Source organism: Lolium rigidum, chromosome 2, assembly GCF_022539505.1.
Source record: "Lolium rigidum isolate FL_2022 chromosome 2, APGP_CSIRO_Lrig_0.1, whole genome shotgun sequence".
Classification (NCBI taxonomy): domain Eukaryota; kingdom Viridiplantae; phylum Streptophyta; class Magnoliopsida; order Poales; family Poaceae; genus Lolium; species Lolium rigidum.
Window position 1 is genome coordinate 125576178 of NC_061509.1, and position 25922 is coordinate 125602099.

The following is a 25922-nucleotide window of genomic DNA, read 5'->3' on the forward strand; positions in this document are numbered from 1 at the left end:
AAGATGCAAAGTGCAATCGCTCGAACAGTTTCATCTAGGTAGCTAACAAATAAATTCCACCTGAAACTAGATGTACTAGTAGTTGCCTTTTGGTTTTAGTGAAGATGTAGTACTAGCAATCTACATGGCTCATACATGAGCAACCACTGTTGCAGCTCGATCCATCCATGCAGAGCACGACGCAAAGAGCACGAGGCCGATTACCACATGTTTCCATATTGTAAAATTGAGAAGCTTACTAACTTAGATTCAAAAAAGAATCTCTCCATCATTGAAGCCAACTCAATAAGATTCAAGCAATAACTTAAGCAATGTTGGAAAGCCAACTTAACAAAATGTTGATAAAAAACAAACCTATCTATACTGTATGATGGAACCTTAAAAATAACATGAGTAGAGAGCTTAAAATAAAAACAACACAGATATTTTCATGGCATTACAAAAAGAGGAACAGAACACCCATAGAAAACTCACATATAATGCCTGCAAAAAGCTATCCAAATTGCCAATTTACAAACCAATTGTACTAATCGCATTAGCTAATTTAAATTGGTAGTAAGCACTTGAAAATCTAACCCAAATATGCACCACTCAACTAATTCAGTAAAGAGAAAATTGGCACAGCGAGATGACATCGTACACACCATGGGCGCCCTGAACATTTACACGAGATTTACTTCCTTATGGTTTGAACCTGCGGCATGCACACACAAAACTGAACGGGACATAGTCACGGCCAGATAAATCCCCACGGAATTACTCCGGATATGGGCGTGAATTGCATCTCAACACACCGAATTGAGAGAGATAGAGATTCGCATTGGGGGATACCTCTGTCTTCGCAGATATTCGTCCAGCACGTCCAGGTACCACCACGCGCGCTCGGATCCCCCGGGCCGCGGCGAGGAGCGGCGCCCGCGTATCGATGGCGAGATGGAGGCGTGAGGCGGCCGCAGCGTGCCAGCTGCGGCACACGGGCTCAGCGGCGCTTACGGTCGCCGTAGACGAGGAGACCAAAAACCACGGATAGGGGTTCCTCAGGGGATCCAGCGGTGGAGCTCATGTCGTCATGCGCGGGGTAAGGCGGGGCGGCCGTGATGCTAGCGGCACGGCGCTCGGAGCGGGTACAGGCGCACGCGTCTACCGTCGTGCGGTGCGGGTTGCGATGCTGGCCTGAGCTTCTCCGGCAGCAGTCGGGCCAGCGGCGGCGCTCACGCACGGGGCGGAGCGAGTCCGCCGTGAGGCGAGCGGCACAACGCTGGGGCGTTGGCAAGCGCGTCGAGCGGCGTGCGGGAGGGCGTGGTGGTGTTGGCCGGAGCTTGGTCGGCAACGACCGGACAGGAGACGACGACGCACATCAGGCGTGCCGGAGAGGACGGAGGAGGCGGTCGAGGCCGTGCGATAATGCTAGGCTGGATCCAAGTATCATGCTGTCGGAACGGGACCATAGGGTCGCGCTGATCAACTCGATCGGACGGCCACCAAACGGATGCCCGATGAGCCAACCAGCATCCGAGTGTTTTTTAGCATTTGGGTTAAAGTATATAATAATAATTGGACGAACCATAATTTTACAGTTACATTTGTAGGAGTATCATTGATGTGAAACTTTGTAGTAATTAATTTGTACGTGATTGTTTTCCTTCATTCAGTAAAGAGTAACCATGACCTGATGTATTATTGATGGTAAGCTTGTTCCAAGAGCTGAGTATACGACGCCGGCTTCCATGCAAGAACCGATCGATGAGCAGGAATCCAGAAGCAGACCCAAGCGACCAAGTCATCTCCTCGTGGGTCCCCGCCCAAATCCTATACCTTCCCGGTCCAATTTGGCAATCGGCTCGGCTGACCTGACCTCCACCGAAGATTCCTCGCATCGGCCACACTTCACCTAGCTAGTAGTAGTATACACACATGTACATATACCCCCGTGAATAGCCCCAGATGCCGCCCTCACCGGTTCCTTCGCCTTCCCATGCCGTGCAGGTGCGGTGATCCCGCCATCATCCCTTTCGATCGTCTCCCACGAACTCCCAGCAGCATAGTAGACTACTAGAAAGTGACAAATAAGATCGTTGATTGTTAGGAGCCAGTCAGCTATAGGCAGCTGTAGCCATGAGCACCAAGAACCAGAAGCAGCAGCAGCAGCATGTAGCACTGCAGATGGCGGTGGCAGCCATGGCCACTCCTTGCACCATCAAGCTCCTGCTCTTCGCCATCCCCCTCGCCATCGGCTTCGCGCTCGGCATCGTGGCCACGCTCTCCCTCGTAAGCTCCACCACATCCTACGCGCTCCCCGGCGCCGCTCTCGGCCTCTTCTTCCCGCCGCCCACGGCAAAACTGCCCAGCTCCAGCCCGGTACGCGCGCGCCAGCCGTCGCAGCCAGTGCTTCAGGTGGCGCCGGCAGTCGACGCCCGGTCCCCGCCGGCGCCGGTGGCGCCTGACGCCGGCATTAGCACCGCTTATGTACATGCAGCAGCTGTGGCTGTGCCTGAGAGCTCGGAGGGTGAACGGCCGGCCGGCGCCGCCTCCATTAAGAAGGAGGAGGACGACGACGAGGAGCTGATGTCGCGGGCGGCGGCGGCGCCGAGGTCGGTGGTGGGCGCCCCGAAGGTGGCGTTCCTGTTCCTGGCCAAGTGGGACTTGCCGATGGCGCCGCTGTGGGACAAGTTCTTCCAGGGCCACCGCGGGCTCTACTCCGTCTACGTGCACACCGACCCGGCGTTCAACGCCTCCGCCACAGACCAGCGGTCCGCCTTCTATGGCCGACACATCCCCAGCAAGGTACTAAATCGAGCAGTGATTTGACATTTTTTTTTATTTTCCTGCTCATTTCAGAAAATTACTCTTAATTTACTACTACCCCATGGATGCATGAATTGGCGCATCCCATGCCGGCATTCATGCGTGCACTTTTTGGGTCCAAAGCATTGACGCAACTTGCACATGCATGCGTATTTTCTTGGGTTCTCATCAAATGCGTAGCAAAATGCATGCATGGCTTGACCCGTAATTCTGCAATGTCCTTTTTTGACACGGCGATCGAGTGGCTAGCTATTTCCTCCAAGAAAAATGATAGTCTTACGAAAACTCATCTAAACTACGCCCTCCGATTATTCATAATAAGCGTCATGGTCTTTTAATAAGTGTCGTGGTTTCAATTCAATCAATTTTAGTGTAGATTTAAATTAAAACCACAAAACTTATTATGGATCCAAGTGAGTACTCTGCGCTATCTTGTTTGGGAGCACGCCATGCCAACAACTGATCGGCTCGACGACGACGACAACTGATTTGGATGACAAGCAGGAAATCTATTCCCCACATGCACATGGCACCAAGAATGTGACGAGCGGAGTTCCGCAAGAGCACGCGATGCATTCGAAGTACACCTGCAGAGGACGCCTTTGTTTGCAATTGCCATTTAGCCTTTGTTGCTTTCGTAAAGTTTTATATGTGGCGGGGAATTCTTACTTTCAAATCGCACGGGACCGGCGCCTTCTTGGTTTTCTTTTCCGCCTGAGAATGGGAAATGCCTTCTCAAACCCATCGCCTGGGCCACATGGCATGCCCGGCGGGCGTGTGCATCGTGCACTTCGTTGGCCGATCCATCCATCCATCGAGACCTTGCCAACCACAGCACGTAAAGGTAACCTGCATGCATACAGCTGCTGCATCACGGACGTTACCCCTCGTCATCAAGCTTTGCGACAACCTAACAGCTCAGTTACACGAACCACTTGACATTTCTGTATCTTAACTTGTTGACATGGATTTCCGGAACTAGACAATACGTTTTTGCACCCCCCCCCCCTACCTAGTTTCTGAAATTAGGTTTAAACTATCAAAAATTCTGATAACTTGTTTACATGTACATCTCGACGTTGTACGTGTTGGCGGAGTCGTTTCACACAAACCTGATATGTTTGTGCCACGTGTAAAAAGATAGAATTCGGTGCCGAAAAAAGCTCTCCGCAAAAACATTTTTAAACCTTTCTTTTACATATGACATAAAAAAATGGAAAATGCTTGTCATCCCCCGGGGGGATCGCTACGCCTGCGTCCTCCTGCTTGTTAGCGCACCACGCGTCCTTTCCAACGATCCAAAGCCGGAGAACGGAGGTGGGTGGGGGGCCATCTCCAATTATTATCCATCTCCCCCGTCGTTTCTCTGCCTTATCTCATGTCTCTCAAACAGTTTGCTGCCCACGGTTTCTCCAGTGCCTGCTCCTCCCCTTCCCAACCGGTAGTGTTTGCACCTTCTTCCCCGCCGTCGAGGTCTGCACCACCTCCCCACTGCCGAACCTTTAAGCAGTGGGAGACGTTGCTGCGAGACGGGTGTCGTTGGGGCAAATGAATGCGACGGGGCCGTCGCCGCATGTAACCAGCCACCTGAATCCTGAAGGGGCGGCGCTCCGCCCACCGGCCAAGCGGAAAAGGCGGGCGGCCACGCTGCAAATCTGGTGCGGCTCGTTGCAAAGGGCTCCGCGATATGCTACCGCCGGCTGCCGGGTTTGCTACCTCCGGTTTCGGTGGCCGGGTTTGCTACACATGGTGGTCGGGTTTGCTACCGCCGGCGGCGGTGTTTCCTCCCTACATCGGCCGGGTTTCTTGGTGGCCGTGTTTGCTCCCTACGGCAATTGGGTTTGCTACACACGGCGGCCAGGTTTGCTATCGCCAGCGCCTGGGTTTGCTACGTACGGCAGCCAGGTTTGCTACAGCTGGCGGTCGGGTTTGCTACCTACGGCGGCCAGGTTCCGCGACCCGCCACCGCCGTTGCTGCGAGCGACCACCATCGTTGCTTCCAGCCACCACCGCCGTTGCTGCGACCCGCCACCACCATGTTGTGAGCGGGCATTGAAGCTCCGGCGACGTATTCTCTTATGACGGGAGAGTCTCACGCAGGAGCGACATGGGTGGTGCTGCACTAGTGCAAGAAGACGATGGCGGGCGCCACCGCCGGTGCTGCTAGCGGGCATCCTTGCTCTGGCGACGTCTTCTCCGGCGACCGGCGGGGTTCATGGAGGAGCGACGAGGCGTGGTGCTGCAAGAAGACGATGGCGAGCCAGGACGCTGGGATGGGATGGTGCATGCCTTTTTTCCATGGAGAATTTTTCTATTCGTATATGTGGTGGTCCAAGTGGACACGTGTCGAACGCTGGAGGCGGCAAGGGATCGGGGCTTCCGATCCCTCGGGGACGCTCGGCTCAGCATCATCCTAAAAAAAATTACATTTCCGCGAAGCTGTTATCACCAGATTTTGGCCAAATCAGGAGGTGGACCGTAAGGGAGATGGGCTTGGAAGATTACACGTGGAAGATCTCTGAAGCGGCCTTGCACGAAGAGTTTGGGCTAGATTGCCCGTGTATCTTTAATTATAGTAGATTGCATCATAGATTAAAAGTTAGAGTTTGTCTCGTACACGGTGGGGATCTCCCACGTTAGAAAGTCCGCTGGACTATAAATATGTATCTAGGGTTTATGGAATAAACAACAACCAACGTTCAACACAAACAAATCTCGGCGCATCGCCAACTCTTCGTCTCGAGGGTTTCTCCGGTAAGCACCATGCTGCCTAGATCGCATCTTGCGATCTAGGCAGCACAAGCCTGCCCACGTTGTTCATGCGTTGCTCGTATCGAAGCCTTTTTGATGGCGAGCAACGTAGTTATATTAGATGTGTTAGGGTTAGCATTGTTCTTCGAATTACATGCTTTCGTTATGCAACCCTTGCACATCTAGCCGCCCTTACACCTATCTTAGGTGTAGGGGCGGCACCCGCTTGATCATAGTTTAGTAGATCTGATCCGTTACGATTGCTCCTTATTTCATCAAGGATTAGTTTAACATCCGCAATAGTTAGGCCTTACAAAGGGTTGGAGGATCCGGCGGCGTGTAGGGTGACGTTTGCTAGCCCTAGAAAGGATGTTCCGGGGATCAACCTCGTGTTGGTTTTTAGGCCACTGTCTAGGATCGGCTTACGGTCACCGTGCGCGAGCGCGAGGCCCAATCGTGAGTAGGATGATCCGATTATGCGGTGAAAACCCTAAATCGTCGTAGATCTAATTAGCTTTATCTTGATCAAGCAGGACCACCATATATTCGGACACCTCGTTCGAATCATGGGTGGATCGGCTCTTTGAGCCGATTCACAGGATAACCTAAGAGTCGATCGAGGCTCGTATTTAATGTTTACGTGTATGCCATGCAGGAAACTAAGCGAGGCATCATCCACACCTTCCCGACCAGGTATAGGTCGGGTGGCACGCCCTTGCGATAGCATCGGACGTGCGACCGGGGAGGCTTTGCGGGCCGTCGCTCCGAGGGACCGGGGCCAGCCGCAGCCCTAGTTGTTCCCGGCTCTACTGTGTTGCCCGTCTCTGCCCGCCAGGGGGTTTCTGACGTCAACACATTCTGGCACGCCTGGTGGGACAACCTTCGACACCCACAACATCGCCATCTACATCCGAGATGGCGGAAGACACTCCGGTCACGTACGAGGATCTGCCTGATGAGCTCAAGAAGAAACATGACGAGATCAAGGCAACCCTCGAAGCCGAACTCATCGGCTCTTTCCACCGAACCCGCTCCCATGGCGTCGGGTGGAAGGGTTTCACACTGAAGGCGCACTCGATGGAGTGGACCTGTCCGCCCCGTCGAGAAGAACGCACCGGGTCGCTGCGGCGAGAAATCAACTACATGGTGGCTCATTCGCCGCACCGCCACTCGAGAGCCCGGTGAACACTTTGGAGCGTGTCGCTCGCGCGTGGTCCGGGAAATCATGAGCCACCGGTATTCTCCGTCGGGACCAGCTACGGGGACTTTCAAAGGAGAGATGCCACTCCAGCCCCGGCCGTTCGCATGGGCAGCACCGGAACTCGCCGAACTCATCGGCATACGTCGTCTACAAGATTGGTGGTGATCCTAGTGACTACCAATTCCTACCTGAGGCACCCAAGGAGATCCCGCACGGATACGCGTGCGCATACGTACCAGACTGCAACGCACGGGCACTCTCGAACCAGGCTGCAACGTCGAGGGCCTCTCGGAACGGCGGGAGGAACGTCGGGAGCCGATCCCGAGAAGCAAACGTGGCTAGCTAAGTACGCCGATCCGACAAACCTCCACGGCCCAGCTCCTGCAGGTTGGCTTAGAACCGGAAAAGCAAGCATGGCTGGTTAAGTATGCCACCCGGCGAATCTTCGGGGTTCGACACCTTCAGCCATCACGGCGGATCAGATTTGTGCAATCCTGAAAGATCAGTTCGGCATGATGCTGAAAAGAAAGACGTTCGGCTACACCAAGCCGTACCCCAACGACTACAAACTGATCCCGCTACCACCCAAATATCGGCTCCCAGACTTCACAAAGTTTAGTGGATCAGATGGTTCCAGCTCCATCGAGCATGTGAGCCGATATTTGGCACAGGCTGGGCACGATCTCAGCATCGGACGAGTTGTGTGTGAGGTTCTTCGCACGATCCCTCACGGGATCGGCTTTCGGGTGGTACACATCGCTGCCACCGAACTCCATCCAGACTTGGAAGCGGTTGGAAGAGCAGTTCCATGAGCGAGTATCACTCGGAGGCTTCCGATGTTGGTATTGCCGATCTAGCGCAAGTACGACGAAGCGCGGGGATACGGTGTCGAATACGTCCGGCGCTTCGAGGACCATTAGGAACCGATGCTTTTCGGCTCATGTAAGTGAAAAGAAGCGATCGAGTTGGCGGTGGTGGGTCTCTCATCATCGATTAAGGACGTGGCCTCCCAAGCGAGACTACCCTTCATTGGCGCACATGGTGCGAAAGGCGTCGGCATATGAGCGGCGTCACCCGGATTTTTACCAGGACAAATTCAAGCGTGCGGTGACCTGGTTGAGGCGAGACGAGGATGAAGGTGCTTGCGGGAGATCGAGAGGTAGCGGTGGCTGAATGGACTCGAGCGACGAGCCCCGTGACCTGCAAATGGGTAATGCCACAAGGCCCTCCAAAAGGGTTCGACTTCGACGTGACCAAGGCCGAGCAGATTTTTGATCTCTTACTCACGGAGAAGCATATAAAGGTACCCGAAGGCCACAAGATCCCCACGGTGCAAGAGCTGAACGGAAAGCCATACGCAAGTGGCATAACACGTTCACCCACACCACCAACGACTGCAGGGTGTGGCGGCAGCAGATCCAAATGGCGATAGAAAACGGACGGTTGATTTTCAACCAATACGCCATGAAGGTCGACACACACCCCTTCCCCCGCCGTAAACATGGTGGAGTATACTTACCATGGAGGGTGCCAGCCGGATTTCTCGTGCAATATCAACATGGTAGGACTTGGACACCACTCTGGTAAGGACGGAGATGAGGGCAGCTGCTCTCATAGCAAAGATACAGAGGAAGCCGCTCCACGCGATCGGCTCCGCCAAGACGGCAAGCGCTACGTCACGGAGGGAGAGGTGAAAAACATAAGGTATCAACGACCTCTCTGCGATCACCTCCTCAACAAGTATGTGAGTCGGTATGACCAACGCCGGCGAGACAACGGCGATGATGAAGAAGATCGTTCGGCTAGGGACGACGAGGAGACGTCGTCGGCATGATCGTGATGAGGAGGAGCACGAGCGCCGTGCCAAGGAAAAGTTGGGGGAGCGAGTCGACGAGGATAGGCACTGGGACTGTCCCTTCTTCGGACAACTCGCTGGGATTCAGGAATGAGCCGATTGCCCACAATCGGAAATTGCCCGAATGCAACCGAGAAGAAAAGGAGGCAGCCAACGTGTCCGTATTCAAGCGCCTAGGGCCTCTCCCGCCACAAAGCAAACGAGCTGAGTCCCCTCGGTTGAAAGATCTCGAAGATTCGAGAAGACGAGGGAGAAGAAGAAGACGAGTACCACCGGCCAAGGTGGTGCCACGATGGACTCGGTCGTTCCCGGAAACGCGGGGTTCAGCGATTGCGCGGCTCTGGAGGAAGCCGAGAGGTTATACTTGCATACATTGAGGAAGGCAAGGCCTGATCTGCCGCGAAGGTTCAGCGAACCCCGGATAAAGAGGGTCGCCCACGGAAAATGGAGTGGCGCCCCAAGCAAAGAAAGCCGATGATGAAACATCGGTGGCACAAGCATGGTGCTCGTTCTTCCGACGAGGCTTAGTGCTCCACGATTATACGATGCACTCAAGGTGGACGGCGGCAAGCGCACCAACATGATAAAGTCAGAGATTGGGCTGGTTTTATCTACCGGCCTGAACGAGTAGCAAGAGCACGTCAATGAGCAAACGTGGCGAGGCTGATCCTTGTGATCGGCCCCAAAAATTTATGAAGGGACCTCACAAGACCTTCACCAAGCAAGCAACGTGGAGGCCGATTCCAGCAATCGGCCAAAATTATCCTCACCACTCATTCTGCCTGGGTTCAACATGTAATCCAACGAGGCCGATACCATCAATTCTCTTGACGAGAATCGGCTCGGGGGCACCTGAGTGGATGAAACACGAGGATATGCAGTGGAAGCGTCTCATCCTTTGGTGATGGGTATTGAAGTATGGGGGCCGATGCATAAGTCGGCCGTAAAAATTCAAAAAAATCGAAAATTTTTGAGCACAGCCGATGCAGCAGACATCGACTTAAGGATATAAATTTTCGAAGAAGTATAACTGTCAGAGGGTCAATGGAGCAGGAAGTGGGCCACGAAGAGAGACTATGATGGGAGAACTCCTCAATGGAGTGGTTCAATGGTTCGATGGCTCGGATCTTCTCTTCAAGAACAAAGCCAAGAGCAGCCTGGACGTGCAGATCAGGTCAAGGATGGATTGCATTAGATCCGCCAAGGGAAAGGAGCCGATCTGGCCGGCAAGGTGCAGGAAGAACTGAAGAAGCTCGGGGGGCAGCTCACCCTGAAGGTTCTCTGCTCTGGGGAGCCGATTTTGTTGGAATCGGCTGGCTCTGCGTTGTGACGTGAGGTCAATGGCGACATGATTGGCTCTCTCGCTACCTTTCTCGCCTTGACTAAGGCTCGGAAGGCCACTAACTGGGGAGGTGCTCTATTTTTGAGAGCCGATTGGAGTTGCATTGGCTGACACTGCATCATGATCTTCTCGGGGAGGAGGCTGGGAAGGAAAAGTCGTCGTCTTGTACGAGGTTTGGACCGTCTTGGTGCTTGCAAGAAAAGGAAGGAGGCTGGTTTCTCAAATTAGCCGATGAACAGGTCATCGAGCTGCGGAGTCACAAAATACCACGGTCAAGAAAAAAAAATATAATAATCCGATTCGTTGCTATCGGTCTTGGTGTGGCAAGCGGAAGGATGGAAATTGGATTAATGGAAGGAGAAATTGAAAGAACAATTCTCATTAATTCAAAGGAGCGGCTTTACAAGAAGAGCCGATGGCTCTCAAAAGAGGGATCTGGTGCCTAGTGCACTGCTACTACTAGTCCTACTCTACTAGTCATCGCTGTCCTCATCATCGCCGTCGTCGAGGTCGTCGGCCGCTGCTCCCAGGAAGCTCCTCGCCGCTGCTGCCCCAGCCGTCGGCTGGAGCTTCCTCCTCCTCCTCGTCATCATCATCATCCTCGCTATCCGCCCAGCTGCGGAAGCGCTTCGTTGGAGGATACCCAGCGGAGGAGGAGGAGGAATCATCTTCCTCCTCCTCATCTTCTTCCTCCTCGACGTCATCGTCGTCCTCGCTGTCCGCCCACATGCGGGAGCGCTTCTTCGGCGGAAGCCTGGCGGAGGGGGAGGCCTTGGTCCTCTCCGCTTCTCCTTCTTTCTTCTCCTTGTCAGAGGAGATGGAGTTCGCCCGGAGCGGGGATCGTCCTCTTCCTTGTTCTTCGGCGACGATTGGAGAGAGAGGCCTGAAGCGGAGGAGGAAGAGGAAGACATGGCTGCGGGGGAAGAGGGTTTTTTGGTTTGGTGAACATAGCGAGCAAGGGGATGGAGTGGTGAACCGTTTGGCACGAATAAATAAAGAGAGTGTAGTGGAGATTTAATGCCATGACGGTTCTCGAGGACGTGATGCCGAAATTGTCAATTCATACGAGAGAAGCCCGGGAGGCGAGGCGTAATGATGGAAGATTCGCGGCGGTTCACGCTCTGCCACGACATGACCCGACGAAAGAAGAGCATAATGATTTTGGAAATGTCATTTCCAAAACCGAGGAGCATGTGTTATCACCAGATTTTGGCCAAATCGGGAGGTGGGCCGTAAGGGAGATGGGCTTGGAAGATTACACGTGGAAGATCTACGAAGCGGCCTTGCACGAAGAGTTTGGGCTAGATTGCCCGTGTATCTTTAATTATAGTAGATTGCATCATAGATTAAAAGTTAGAGTTTGTCTCGTACACGGTGGGGATCTCCCACGTTAGAAAGTCCAGCTGGACTATAAATATGTATCTAGGGTTTATGGAATAAACAACAACCAACGTTCAACACAAACAAATCTCGGCGCATCGCCAACTCCTTCGTCTCGAGGGTTTCTCCGGTAAGCACCATGCTGCCAGCACAAGCCTGCCCACGTTGTTCATGCGTTGCTCGTGCTGAAGCCTTTTTGATGGCGAGCAACGTAGTTATCTTAGATGTGTTAGGGTTAGCATTGTTCTTCGAATTACATGCTTTCGTTATGCAACCCTTGCACATCTAGCCGCCCTTACACCTATCTTAGGTGTAGGGGCGGCACCCGCTTGATCATAGTTTAGTAGATCTGATCCGTTACGATTGCTCCTTGTTTCATCAAGGATTAGTTTAACATCCGCAATAGTTAGGCCTTACAAAGGGTTGGAGGATCCAGCGGCGTGTAGGGTGACGTTTGCTAGCCCTAGAAAGGATGTTCGGGGATCAACCTCGTGTTGGTTTTTAGGCCCTGTCTAGGATCGGCTTACGGTCACCGTGCGCGACGCGAGGCCCAATCGTGAGTAGGATGATCCGATTATGCGGTGAAAACCCTAAATCGTCGTAGATCTAATTAGCTTTATCTTGATCAAGCAGGACCACCATATATTCGGACACCTCGTTCGAATCATGGGTGGATCGGCTCTTTAAGCCGATTCACAGGATAACCTGAGAGCCGATCGAGGCTCGTATTTAATGTTTACGTGTATGCCATGGTAACTAAGCGATGCATCATCCACACCTTCCTGACCAGGTATAGGTCAGGTGGCACGCCCTTGCGATAGCATCGGACGTGCGACCAGGAGGCTTTGCAGGCCGTCGCTCTGAGGGACTGGGGCCAGCCGCAGCCCTAGTTATTCCCGGCTCTACTGTGTCACAAACAAATCTCGGGCGGCACATAAATGCAAATTTGTAGCGGAGGGGCACTTGCTCCAGTACGTCTCTACTTGATAGTACCCATGCCTTGCCTTCCCCCACATGGCGTGCCTCGTGATAGTCTACTTTGCCAACCTCCCCCAGGACAGGAGACTGGAGGCCCCAGCTCCCGCTGTCTGCGCGCGGCATGCACCTTCCTTCACAGTTCACACCACACAGACACAGCGCCACACGGGTATTCCTTCCTAGTCGCGATCAGCTCGGAAAATGCACTTTATCTCATAGGAGCATATGCTCCCATTATGTGAATGCACATTTCAAAGTGTTAAAAAATTCTAAACTAAATTTTTACATGTACATCTAGATATTTTATGTTGGTACACAAGTTTTCAAAAAAAACTAAAAACAATTGTGGCTCCTGTAAAAAAGACAAGTTTTGATGCTATAACACGACTACGTACAGGAATGTTTTTTGTCTTTTTTGTACACGCCATATAAAATGTTGTTTCTCCGCGAAAATTTGTGCACTAACATAGAATGTCATGATGTACACCAAAAAATTTATATCAGAATTTTTTAACATTTTTAAAATTGTTTTTTAATTATTTTATATAATGAGAGCATTTGCTCCTATGAGCCAAATTGCCACCTCCCGATCAGCTCTCCCTTTTGTCAGATTTGTTGAGCTCGTCAAAGACGAAGCTGGAAACTAGGTGACTGATGAGCTAGTTATCTAAGTAAATAAAGACCTAATAATCCATATACTACGACATTTCCGAGCGCACAGAAAAAGAATCCATATACTCCGACATTTCCGCGCGCAGAAAAGAATCCATATACGACATTTCCGCGCGCAGAAAAAGAATCCGTATACGACATTAATTTCCGCAGAAAAAATAATCCATACACGACATTTCTGCGCGCAGAAAAAGAATCCATATACGACGACATTTCCGCGCGCAGAAAAAGGATCCATATACGACACATAGAAACCTATAGAGTCCGGCGTCGAGCAAGAAACATGGACTCACAATTTCACCGTACGACATGACACACATGTTGGGTTAATTAGAGTATCATCATACATACAATGAAGACTACTTACTAATAAATGTGTATATTGGTGTGATGACGTGCACGAACAGGAGGTGAGATGGGGCCACATCAGCATGGTGGAAGCCGAGCGTCGCCTCCTGGCGCACGCCCTCCTGGACCACTCCAACGCCCGCTTCCTCCTGCTCTCGGAGTCGCACGTCCCGCTCTTCGACTTCCCCACGGTCTACTCCTACCTCGTCAACTCCACCAAGGTATTCGTGGAGTCCTACGACGAGCTCGGCGGGACCGGCCGCGGGCGGTACAAGCGCGGCATGGCCCCCGCCGTGGCCGCCTGGCAGTGGCGCAAGGGCTCGCAGTGGTTCGAGCTGGACCGCGCCCTCGCCGCCTCCGTCGTCGCCGACGCCGTCTACTTCCCGGTGTTCAGGAGGCACTGCACGCGCAACTGCTACGCCGACGAGCACTACCTGCCGACGTTCCTCCACATCCGCCACCGGGGGGCCGCCGCCAAGCGGAGCGTCACGTGGGTCGACTGGTCACACGGCGGGCCGCACCCGTCGCGGTTCACCAGGATGGAGGTCACGGTGGACTTCCTGCGATGGCTCCGAGGCGGGACGACCTGCGACTACAACGGGAGGACCACCACCGTCTGCTTCCTCTTCGCCAGGAAGTTCCTGCCCAACTCGCTCACCCGCTTCCTCAGATTCGCGCCAAAGCTCATGGGCTTCGGCTGAATTGGAGGACCTATACATATGACCGCCCAATTTTCTTTGCTTTAGGGTACAATACAAAGATACATACATCGTCACACGATTCTTTGGTTCATGTTCACCGGCTCCTTTTTTCTTCATAGATTTCCTTCTGTAATGACCAATATATGTACTCTAGCAAATGCAAGAGCATAAGAAAGAGAAGAAGAATTTGTTAATCAACAGACCCCTCGATCCAGTCATAATATTGTGTGCACCCCTGCTCACTTTGATTATAACTACAACAAAAGGGTACCTCTGCTTGCTCCTATCATTTTTCTATGGTTAAATTTCAACGATGTGGCCATAATATCATCATCAAACACTAATTTAGAGAGACATCAGCATAGAACAATTCCGTAGTGACAGAAACTAGCACTTTTATTGGAATAAGACTAACAGAATTTTATGTTAACATATCGACATTTTACACGGTGGGGCGGGCGCTCGTGACCCACTAAGATGCATCGGCCAAACAGGATACGACATCACATTGGATAAGCACACGGATATTCATCTTGTTTTCTTATCTTCTTTATTATCCTTCTCGACCACTACTGGAGCTGCAGGTATGCTGAACCACCACTCTCTCAACCTTCTGGTGCACCTCTCTGTGCTTGCTCTCCTTAGTGGGGAATTGTTCGTGAACACCTCCAGAAACATGGCCAGGACAAGCAATCTTGTGGGCAGGAAAGCAAGGCATAGAGCCATCATCAACAGAGCAAGGATAGCTTTATCAGTAGCCTGTAGAATACAAGAATTAATGAAACGTAGGGACCAAACCTGAGAGAAAATATACATTCAACAAGGTAGACCAATTGAAATTTTTCAACAGAACTCGCAAATACAAGCTCTGGCATTCCGTGGAAAATTTGGGAATGAAATCATTTAGTCAAGCACTGTCCATGAAATCAAACAGTAAGGAACTTTTCACAGAGCAGAACGAAACCGGGAATGTAGATACTGCTCCCTCCCGTCCGACGGAACTTGTCTTAGATTTATCTAAATTTGGATGTACCTAGACACACCGAAATTACATAAATTTAAGAGAAATTTCGTGGGACGGAGGGAGTGTGATTTTAGAGTAGTTCATACTTCCCGTGTATTGTTGTGTTTTTTCCCCATTTTATAAGGGCCTCCCTGCATATTTGACGCACAAGTTCATGTATATATATATTGTGGCCCTTGGCCACATGAAAATACAAGTTGCATATTTCTTCAAATGGTATATGAGCCTAGGGTTTTCTTTTTCCCACCGCATGCGAGATAAGAGAAGCGGAAGATTAAGACAAAAAATTTAGCTATCTTTGCTCAATGTGATCTGGTTATTCAGTTCGCACACACTTCCCATTTAATCATCAGTACTTCATTATAATTTAATGAAACAAAGCATGTATGGTTTGGATTATCAGTATTTCCGCACTAAATTATGTATAAATTTGCCAAGTTAAAGTGTAATCTGGGCTTCCCTTTGGACAATATAATATCTACGCAATCTATAATGTGCATTACATTCTTAGTACACTATTGCCCGTATATAATATAATAGAGCAGAGAAACAAAACTGCAAAACAAGATATAAATTATAAGATGAAAATACTGAGAATTAAGATGATAGTCACCTGAGATGGAAAAGCCAGCAGTAAGGCTCTTATCTTCAGAAGAACAATATTTGCATCCTGGACAAGCTCTTCAACTTTGGAAATGGCATTTTGAACAGCTAATAGCTGCTCCATTGTGTTCATTGAAGGAGGAGATGACACCTTGACCTCAGTCATAGGCTTTCCTTGACTAGTTAGTCTTGTCAGGAGCATGAAGGCTGCTGATAACAATAGGACCATAACAACAAAATAGACTACCCATCCCCTGTCTCAGCATAGAAACATAGGACCATCATTAATCACTAATATGAACGGATGAAAAATCATTGATGAATTAGCAACTTGAAATTAATATTCATCATAGCCAAGCACTTGTACTACGCTCAAGTTGCTAGTAGAAGCTACCCTAGTACTTTGGCCAAGGAACTATTGGTATCCATAGGCGTATTGGCATAGATGCATGTGCGCCTATCAACTGCTTACTATCAGAGTGTCAGTTTGGAATTGCTACTCTGCTATTGCTCTTAAAAGAGAGACTGCTCTCAAGATATTTCAAGAAAAAACATAGTGTAATTACAATACAACCAGTCATGAACATTACATTTTTCATGACAACATAAATACCATACAAAAAGGGCTGGGAGTTTTTGATATTATAATAACAAGAAATGCACCATAGATGAGGTGGGCCTTTTTATCCTAGAGAAAAATATTTTCTTTCACTTTTCTTGGTTTCGAATGGTACAGAGACGCTTAACCTTTTAGAGCACTTAGTTGACTTGCCCTAAAACTCTCATACAACCCAATCTGAACCAACAGCAGGAGATGAAGTTCTGATCCAATAGCGTGGGAGGTGGCCAATGAGCTGCAGTGCGGTGTGGTTGGCTATGAGGATCTGCTGGTGGCATGCGAACCTCCGGCTGTACAGGCAGTGAGAGATGGCCAGTCTGAGTGAAAACTCAGCCGCGACTCCGGTCGGTGCTGGTGCCAGCATTGACGACGTCCCAGGACACCGCGCCCCTCCTTGGAGGCATCATCGTGGGGCTTCCTACCTCTTGCCATGGAGGTCTCGTGCTGTCTGGGTGAAAACCCAAGTTCCAGCCTCGGCCAGAGCAAGTGATGGCGACAGTCCCGTCGCTTCCCTCCTTGGGGGCGTCGTCTTGGAGAGCATGACCTTGTTGGGCAACGGTTGGATCGTTTGCCATCCAGTGTTGTCGTGCCAGCGGGGATGGAGGATGTCGAGGCAACGGCCCCGGAAGGCAGCAACTTTATAGTGATGCCATTATAAGGATTCCTGTGATACAGCTTTAGGTGATGCCGTTATAAAATGGACTTCCATAATCTCCCAACAAAAGGTACTATCCAAACTCCAACTACCCACACATTCTTTACACGAATATTAACTCCTGCAAACCCCATAAGTTTATTTTGCAAGCCTTCTTCCATTAGTTGTTGCAGAGCATAATATCCTGTCCTTACTTACGTCCTATTTGTAATGTTGGATAATACAAAATAACCAACAACGCATACTAGAGTGGTAACTGTCAAAGCATCATGTCTGACATAAAGAACATGAGAACAAATGTGGACAGAGTAGCATACCTGATGATAATAAAAGAAGATAGCAAGCAAAAGACCAATGACTTCAGAGGCTCATCCCATAATGCCAGCGATACCAAAAACCTCCATAGCTCACTTACCGGAGATAACAATTCCTAAACACAATTAATAATTAATTCAAGATTGCCTATAGAAAACTGCTATTCGATAGACATGGTTAGTACCATACTGTAGAATTGAAAACATAAACCATTAAGAGAAAGTTTGATATACAGAAAAGAGTAGCTTGCATTACAGATTACTGAACTTTTCCATTTAGTTGAACTAGACCACCAAGCTCCCCCAACTGAACACTCATGTAAGTGGGTCACTGTTGTGGCTGCTTAGAGCTTTGAAGGTGATAGGGGTGAGACACAGGAGGATGAGTTCGTTCTCTGCGTCTAGGTGCCGTTGCCGGCGACTAGATCTGATAGCAGGGGATAGGGATCAAGAGAAATCAGAGGGATCGGGGAGAGCAAATAGAAGATACGGTATTTGTTATTGCTTGCCCGAAAACATACGGGATACACATCCTCTTATAGGAGGACCAGCCGCCAGGTAACCTGGTGTACCAAACTGACTCCAAGATCTGTAGTACACAAGTAGGACTCTTTTGACTGTTACCCTATTTTCCCTAATGCAGTAACTGAACTGGACTCTAATTATGGAAACTGCTATACTACTAACGCCACAACAGTCACTCTAGGTAATTAGCACACTAACTTGAGCACATGATCAGTGGCATGGCATGTTGATTCATGCACACTATATAGTGTGCTCATGAGTGGCATGTGATGAAAAGAAAGTTATTATAGTGTGCATTACACCCCTAAATATTTGGCCTTTCATAAATGCACCAAATCCACCTACATCTTTTGAATTTCAGTGAAGTACTAAATTGCCTTCTTTTGGAATTTCAATTTGAAAGTGTCAATGACAAAATTCACAAGTTGTAGATGGCAAATTATAGTCCATGTGCGATCTATAAAACAGATGCAACAATTTGCCAATTTTGAAGTGCAAGCAGAAATACGCACAATCTTGAAACTTCAGGTATAAGCAGTGCAACTCCAACAGAATATAGTTTCGATAGACATATATAAACATTGGAAACAAGAATATCGACTAAGTCCAAATACCTAATTGATCCGGTGGACATATATAAAGAATCCCTTGGCTATTTCTATTGCCATACTAAACAAATATTAAGCAGCTTCAAACACAGTCAAGTTATTTTACCTAGTACTTGGTATTGGGCAGTTATACTGGTGAGAAACATAAACTGGAAGCCAAAAAAAGAGAGAGACATGCTATCTATGCTTTCAGTTACAGATTAGACTAGTAGCAACACTTACTCTTTAAACTATACGTGGAACAGTAACATGAGTAAAGCAAATTGATGTCTTATAGTAGGAAACGAATATTCCTGCCTTTCTAGAACTTTAATCAAGCCAATGTATAATAGGGACTGAAACAGGAACCTGGCTGGAAACAATAAAAGTCTAGTGAAGTTGAATTAAGAAAGCCGGATTGAGCAGGTGATAATGCTCTAAAAGGTCAAAAAAATCTAAATTAATTGAGCAGATGAAGAGACTACTTTTGTTCTGTGTTTACCTTCATCACTACCAAATTGGTATCAAGCCCGTCAACTTTGACTCCATCAACTGTGGCTTGTGCCAATTCAACCTTCTTGTAGTTGTTCATTGACTCAGTAACTGCCTTCTGCAAGGAACTCATTTCCCCAACGACTATCTCACCAACAGAGAGTCTCTCACTATTATTACCTGGTGATACCACGCCCAGATTTGACAGGACAGCCAAGGCAGACATAGAACGCATTCCAATGTTCAAGCCTGGTTTGTTGACTTGAGCTGAACTTCTTGATGATATAGCACTGGCTAGTGTTTCAAGTATTACATCTCCTCCAGGAAGTTTGTCACAAAGATTGAACATCAAAAGAGATTCATATCGACTGGAAACTGGAAAGGCCAATTCCTCAATGGCTTGTAACCGCAAGATGCCAAGCGAGGCCTTCAGGATTATTTCCTCTTTATCAACTCCATTTATGTCGAACTTCCTAAGAAATCTGTGGACATAAAGAACTTCTGATATGATGGCCAACCAGTAATCACGGCGAGAGTGGCCAGCCAGCTCTGGAAATTCTATGATAACTGGTTCTGTTCTGCATTCCACATCATAAATAAACAGTCATAGAGATGTAACAGAAGATGATAAGGACAAACCTATATGCTAATTATATGAAGTGGAACACTAGTCCTAACAGAACAATTTTTTTGTAAGATGAGCAGGAATGAGTTGTAATTACGTAATCAGTAAAAGACTGTATGTTCAGTTCACGTAGTATTGTTTATATGATTCGTGTTAAACTTACAAGGTGGTCGACTTGTACATAACAGCTTTATCAAATAGCCGTGAACCCCATGGGCCAGTCAGCTCCGGTTTAACAACCTGCTTTAAATCTTCTGCAAGTTCATAGCCTTTGGGCTTATCGAATGTCACAACCTTAACAGCTTCAAAGTAAAGAGCATGATCGGTAAGTGTCAATCTTCCTGCATCAGCAAAGGTTGAAAACCAGTGATATATATAACAAATGAACAATGAAAAATACAAATATTAAGAAATAAAAAATAACTAATCGAAAATGACAGCAACTTGATCATCCCCATCAGTAAACCATACACACCTGGCCATGTTGAAATCCCAACATGCTCAAGTACTGGTTGTGTTGTCAATGTGCCATCTACTTCTAGAACCCTTTCCCCTCTCTGAGATCGAAGACCCGATAGAAGCGATGACTCAGATTGCGCCTTCATTTTTTTAATAGCTCTATATTATGAGACAAAAAAAAACACTCTTGATTCCTGCCTTTACCAAAACAAAAAAAATCCAATAGAAATTCATGCTTACCTATCCTATGTTAAGAGGGGAAATAAGAGTGTAACTGAACTTTATTGAAATAAAATTTAATAGACATGTTATCTCATGCATTTTCTTATGTCCTACTTTAAAAGAAGAGTAAATCATCAATAAATGATTTAACAAATCATTGCCATCCTAATTCAGATAGTGATACCACTTCAGAATGCCCATTAGTATTTGCATGATTTTAACTGGTCAAATTATTGTCTGCCTAGATGAACAACAAGGTATAGATAGTCAAACATGAGATAATATGCTACGATCTCAATGCCACATTACTCTACACCCTGCAGAAGAAAGCATGACATCACCCAAGCAAAAGTATTGTTGCTACTTGCCCACAACACAACCTTCTTACTTCAAGGCAGCAGTCTACTAACACAGCACAAATTATGAAATGAGTGGCCATATAAAGGTGTAAGCTACAAAAGCTGTACAAGTAGAACTTCAAGGAGATGAATCTTGGTAGGTCATTTCTCAACAACAAAAAAAAAAACTACATCTTAGTTCATGAATGTTATTTATGATTGCTGAGAATAAGCAGTAAGAACATAAGAAATCAAATGTGTGATGCAGTTGTATGCTTCATTTGTAACGACTAAGAATAGGTGTACACATCGTGGGGTGCACACATTAGCTGGAATTGACTAAATTACGCCATATATCTACATTCCTTTGTTTACATCAACTAGCAAGTCGTCAGTGCTACGTTGAACCAAAAACAAGGTGGAACATAGTTTGCAGTTGCAAGTTGAATTAATTCACTATCTTTCGTTTATCAATTGTGGACTATGCATGAAGGATATAGCTATGATTACGTGCAAGGCAAATTGAGACAAAGTCGATAGACTAGGTGAACTTTGGTAAGCTAGCATATCAAGGTTCACTCGGATTTTAATTTTGAAGCATGCCGGCGGAGATTAGAAACCGGAGAAGGGGGGTTGGGCAACAGGAGGCGTGGGAAATAGGAGGATTCGAGAGAGGGTTGTTTGCTGCTATGCTAGTAGATTTGCATGGCCCAACCTTGTCAGGGTTGAAACAAGGAAGATTGAAGGAGTGAACATTTGACCATCAACTCAAATCTTTATAAGTAGGAAAGATGAGGTGATATACAGTGGTACGCCAGCATGAATGCTAGAAATGATCGAGCTAAGCTATCTTTATGCAATCATAAACTAGAATACGTATCACTCTACATGCACAGTTACTTATAGGAAGTACAGAGTGCTGTCACATATGAACTCTTCACAATAATATACTTTACACCACAAGGAGAGCCAATGTAACGAACACCAACCGGAAATCTGAAGTTGTGTGCTCAAAACCAGATATCCACGAAAAATTCATACATAAAGTGTACTTAATTTTAAGAAATAATAAGAATTATACCAGAAAGAGATAAAACAGCTATCACTCAGATATTTGAACAAGGCAATATACCAATGTGTACAACATATCAGTAAACAATCTGACCTGTCCAATCCTGCAAGATACTTATCATATACAGGAAATGGAAGACGCCCTCCACTTGTTGATGACAGCGCATCAAAGAGGTTTGAAGAAGTTACTACATCAGCGATTGTTGGTATGGCAGGTGCTATTCTTGAGAAAGCCTCTAAACTTACTGTGCTATCAACCTCAACCTATAAACAAGGAGAGATGAAATTATGTATAAAAGGGATACTATTACAAAACCAAAATGTGTCACCTAAGATTGTAGTGCAAAAACTCGGCCCATTCTGTATGACCCACAAGTAAGAAAACAAAGAATCTACCTTAACAGTGAGCTGGCCTGAAGAAGAGGGAACTTCCCAAGCTAACATCATATCAAATGTCAAGCGGCGGAGGCTTTTGTCAGCAAGATACCCGGCAACTTGTGAGACCTGTGCAAGTGCCCTAAAGCAGCAATACTCCAAAAAGTTTCTTGCATAGTTCCTTTGGTGCTTTATGGAATCAGATGCTTGCATATCAAAGTCATATATCATGTCTTCAATGGTAACGTCGAGAATTCTAGAAGGTAAAACAAACAGAAATTCAACAACATCTAATGGAAGCGAGCTGGACGTGGTGTAAACAAGAGAAGTCAAATTTGTTATGGGGGTGAATAAAGTATGACAGTGCATAGGCATGTGTGCTTATTTCTGCTCCACAAACAAAGCAAAGAAAAACATTACAACATTTGCATGAAAATAGAGAATGCTCAATAGGTTCCCAATCAAGCTAATAACTGGACAACTTATGCGAGAAATGAAATAAATTACAACATCACAGAGCATCATTTCCGGGAGAAGCGAGACAATAGGTTCCCAATCAGTTCACACAAGATGTTCGTTTTAATTGTTGAGGACATTACCGGGAGCAGCGAGAGACGACGACGCTGGCCATGGGGGAGAGACCGGCTACTGACGCGCTCTTGCCGGAGGAGGGAGAGCGGCCGGGGTCGTCGTCGTCGTCCCCCGCGCGACGGGGGACGGGCCACTTGAACGACCCGTCCCGGACGAACCCCTCGAAACCCTCCATGAGCAGATCCCGCGTCCGGCTCATCATCGCCATCCTCCGCCCGTTGGCCGGATCGCGCAGGGACGGTTGTGCTTGCCGTGTTCGGGTCTAGGCGGGCTGACGGGGACGGTGGTATTGGTATAGGCGGTGGGGCGGTGACGATGAGACGGGAGAGTGCGGTGAAGCAGAAAGACCCACAACGGGGAAAGGAAAATCACACCATCTCTCCAAGGCTTGCACAGGTTTTCGGTTCCAACTACTAAATCATTTACTAGTATTTATCTCCAGATTGTAACTTGTTTCTCTTTCGCAAGATACTATCTCTACTATTAAGAGCAAACTGGTGAATGACTGGTGTCACATTTTCAGGATGGACAATAATACCCCCCACGTCTCCTACCAAGATGATTTATCTCAACGCAATCTTGAAAAAAAACCTGCTGTAGCAAAGAAAACGCAACTAACAAAACAACTCCAGCCCATGTCACTGTTGCGGTCAGAAACCCACCGGCGGGCAGCGACGGGCAACACCGTAGAGCCGGGAATTTCCCAGGACTGCGGCTGGCCCTGGTCCCTCCGAGCGACGGCCCGCAAAGCCTTCGGCACGCACGTCCGATGCTCGATGCAAGGGCGTGCCACCCGACCTATACCCGGTCGGGAAGGTGTTGGAGAATGCCTCGCTTAGTTTCTCGCATGGCATACACGTAAACGTTAAATACGAGCCTCGATCGGCTCTCGAGGTTGTCCCGTGAATCGGCTCAAAGAGCCGATCCACCCATGATGCGTACGAGGTGTACGATCAGATGGTGGTCCTACTTGATCAAGATAAAGCTAAAACGACCTACTACGATTTAGGGTTTTCACCGCATAATCGGAACATCCTACTCGTGATCGAGCCTCGCGGCCACGCACGGTGATCGTAAACCGACCCTAGACAAGGCCTAAAAACCAACACGAGGTTGATCCTCGGAACATCCTGTCTAGGGCTAGCAAACTACACCCTACGCGCCACTGGATCCTTCGACCCGTTTGTAAGGCCTAACAATGCAGATATTAAACTAATCCTTGAAGAACAAGGAGCAATCATAACGGATCGGATCTACTAGATAATGATCAAGCGGGGTGTCGCCCTTACACCCAAGATAGGTGTAAGGGCGGCTAGATGTCTAAGGGTCGCACGACGATAGCATATGATACGAAGAACAATGCTAACCCTAAAGCACCTATGATAACTACGCTGCTCGCCATCAAAAAGGCTTCGGTACGAGCAGCGCATGGACGACGAATAACGTGTAGCTGCCTAGATCGCAAGATGCGATCTAGGCAGCATGGTGCTTACCGGAAGAAACCCTCGAGACGGGGAGTTGGCGATGCGCCGAGATTGGTTTGTGGTGAACGTTGGTTGTTGTTTATTTCATAAACCCTAGATACATATTTATAGTCCGGTGGACTTTCTAATTCAGGCGTGCACCTAACAGTGCACGGGTTAAACTCTAACTTCTAAACTACGATGCGATCTACTATAAAACAGATACATGGGCAATCTAGCCCAAACTTGGTATAAAAGGCCGATTCATGTATTTCTTCTATATATATATTCTTCAAGTCCATCTTCAATCGCGGCCCACCTCTGATCCGGTCAAATTCTGGTGATAACAGTCACGTTACACAAAAAAAAACCTGCGCGCGGAACAAAGAAAACACAACAATAATACCCCCACGTCTTTATCCTACCAAGATGATAGCACACATAAACTCTTCAGGGCCTAATCTTTACTATTAAGGTGAAACATTTGAATGCGTGGTGGTGTCACACTTTCACGCAACTACAAAAATGCCACCGTAACTCCTAATCTGGTGGCGCTGCAACAGAATGTCTCTACACAAAAACAGAATATCCGATTAATGAGGAGATCCGTATCCGAGATAACAACTGCCTAATCTTCTCCACAGATTCACAATCGGCCGCAAAAGCCTCCACATGTACCACGAGCGACCAGCCTCCACATGTAGAGACCCACATGTACCACGAGGCGACGCCGCCATTATCTCTCCGACCTCCCGCCGTTCCGTCGGCTCAAGCATCCACATTAACTCCGCCTCCGTCGCTCGCATCCGTCACCACCACCGTCTTCGAGCACACCACCACTATCGGCAAGAAGTCGGCGGACCCACATGGAGTGGAATTTGGGAGCACCCATCAACATTATCTCGCAATACATTCCACGAGCTCACGTGCGGCATGCGGAATCCCCGGTAGGCCCTCACCATCACGATCGGGTTTCGGGTTTATCTCTCCCTTGTACGGAGGTTCTCAACAAGGTGACCTACTGCGAGTAGTGTTATCCTACCTGGCGGCGCGTACGATCGGGAGCACGCCGAGGCGGCGCTCTACTTGTGGTGCGGCAGGGGACGGCGAGACGCATGCCGTTTGCATCGAGGAGGCCGTGGTCGCTCTACTCGTCATGGCGCGGTGGACACGACGAGGCGCGGGCCGTGTTCGTCAATGAGGCCTCCTGGGTCGACTGACTAAAGTACGTGCTCCATGTCAGGCGAACCTTCAGCAGGCAAGTACAATTTTCTAGGCCAACACTAGACGACCACATCACCCAAGCAAACCGGACTTGTTTGGTCGACTACATGTCTACATCTCGGTACAATTCTCATTCCGCTCCAGCCTACTTTCTTCTACCTCGCTATGATCAGTTTAGGCTGGAGTACTACTACTATGCACACCACAATTGATTTGAGTTCATCTGCACATTGTAGGTGTATACATGTAGGATGGTTGAGAGATTTGACATGGTTGCGCTAGAGCTTTTGATATTCAAGCTGTCTCAGGGTAGGGTCTAGATCTACAAGGCCAATATTGTGGGTCACCAAACATCTTCATTCGTCACGGAATTTTCAAGGAAAGATTCCAGGAGAGTGAGCACAAGTCCACAACAAGGCAATCGGAGGTAATCCAATCTAAATCCACATGCCTCATGCTCAACCGATCGACTGACAAAGTGCCACTCCTATGTACATGTTCGGTTAAGCTGATCTCATCAATACCGGTGCATGACTCGGATGCAACGCGATTCCTACGGGCATATGGTCTTTAGACGAGAGATTAAGCTGGGCAGCCGACATGTATCATATTATCATATAGTAGCGGGTAACTTTTCTTGCTCTTTTATCATCTTCCATGTGAGATTTATTTCGTTTTTGTTTTCTCGGACTTCTCAGTTTG

General features: G+C 48.3%; 2 protein-coding genes across 2 annotated transcripts; one reads left to right on the forward strand and one right to left on the reverse strand.

The window, feature by feature from the left end:
• The first annotated feature begins 1999 nt into the window (after positions 1 to 1999).
• Positions 2000 to 14231, forward strand: LOC124690082 (glycosyltransferase BC10-like). The gene is made up of 2 exons (XM_047223516.1): positions 2000 to 2784; positions 13392 to 14231. Exons 1-2 carry the CDS (start codon positions 2116 to 2118, stop codon positions 14031 to 14033), a joined length of 1311 nt encoding a protein of 436 aa, XP_047079472.1. The 5' UTR covers positions 2000 to 2115; the 3' UTR covers positions 14034 to 14231.
• A 180-nt stretch (positions 14232 to 14411) lies between these two features.
• Positions 14412 to 22910, reverse strand: LOC124692323. The gene is made up of 9 exons (XM_047225661.1): positions 22542 to 22910; positions 21964 to 22198; positions 21662 to 21831; positions 19953 to 20095; positions 19641 to 19818; positions 18863 to 19430; positions 17252 to 17364; positions 15671 to 15914; positions 14412 to 14792 (listed from the first exon to the last, which is right to left on the reverse strand). Exons 1-9 carry the CDS (start codon positions 22739 to 22741, stop codon positions 14562 to 14564), a joined length of 2082 nt encoding a protein of 693 aa, XP_047081617.1. The 5' UTR covers positions 22742 to 22910; the 3' UTR covers positions 14412 to 14561.
• Between the last annotated feature and the right edge of the window lie 3012 nt (positions 22911 to 25922).

Excerpts from the sequence above, each read along its gene's own strand:
- LOC124690082 (XM_047223516.1), top strand. The coding sequence starts at position 2,116 with ATGAGCACCAAGAACCAGAAGCAGCAGCAGCAGCATGTAGCACTGCAG. Across the intron at positions 2,785-13,391 it reads GCCGACACATCCCCAGCAAG|GAGGTGAGATGGGGCCACAT; the intron begins GTACTAAATCGA and ends GTGCACGAACAG.
- LOC124692323 (XM_047225661.1), bottom strand. The coding sequence starts at position 22,741 with ATGGCGATGATGAGCCGGACGCGGGATCTGCTCATGGAGGGTTTCGAG. Across the intron at positions 19,431-19,640 it reads ATGTACAAGTCGACCACCTT|AACAGAACCAGTTATCATAG; the intron begins GTAAGTTTAACA and ends TGTGGAATGCAG. Across the intron at positions 15,915-17,251 it reads TCTTCTTTTATTATCATCAG|GGGATGGGTAGTCTATTTTG; the intron begins GTATGCTACTCT and ends ATGCTGAGACAG.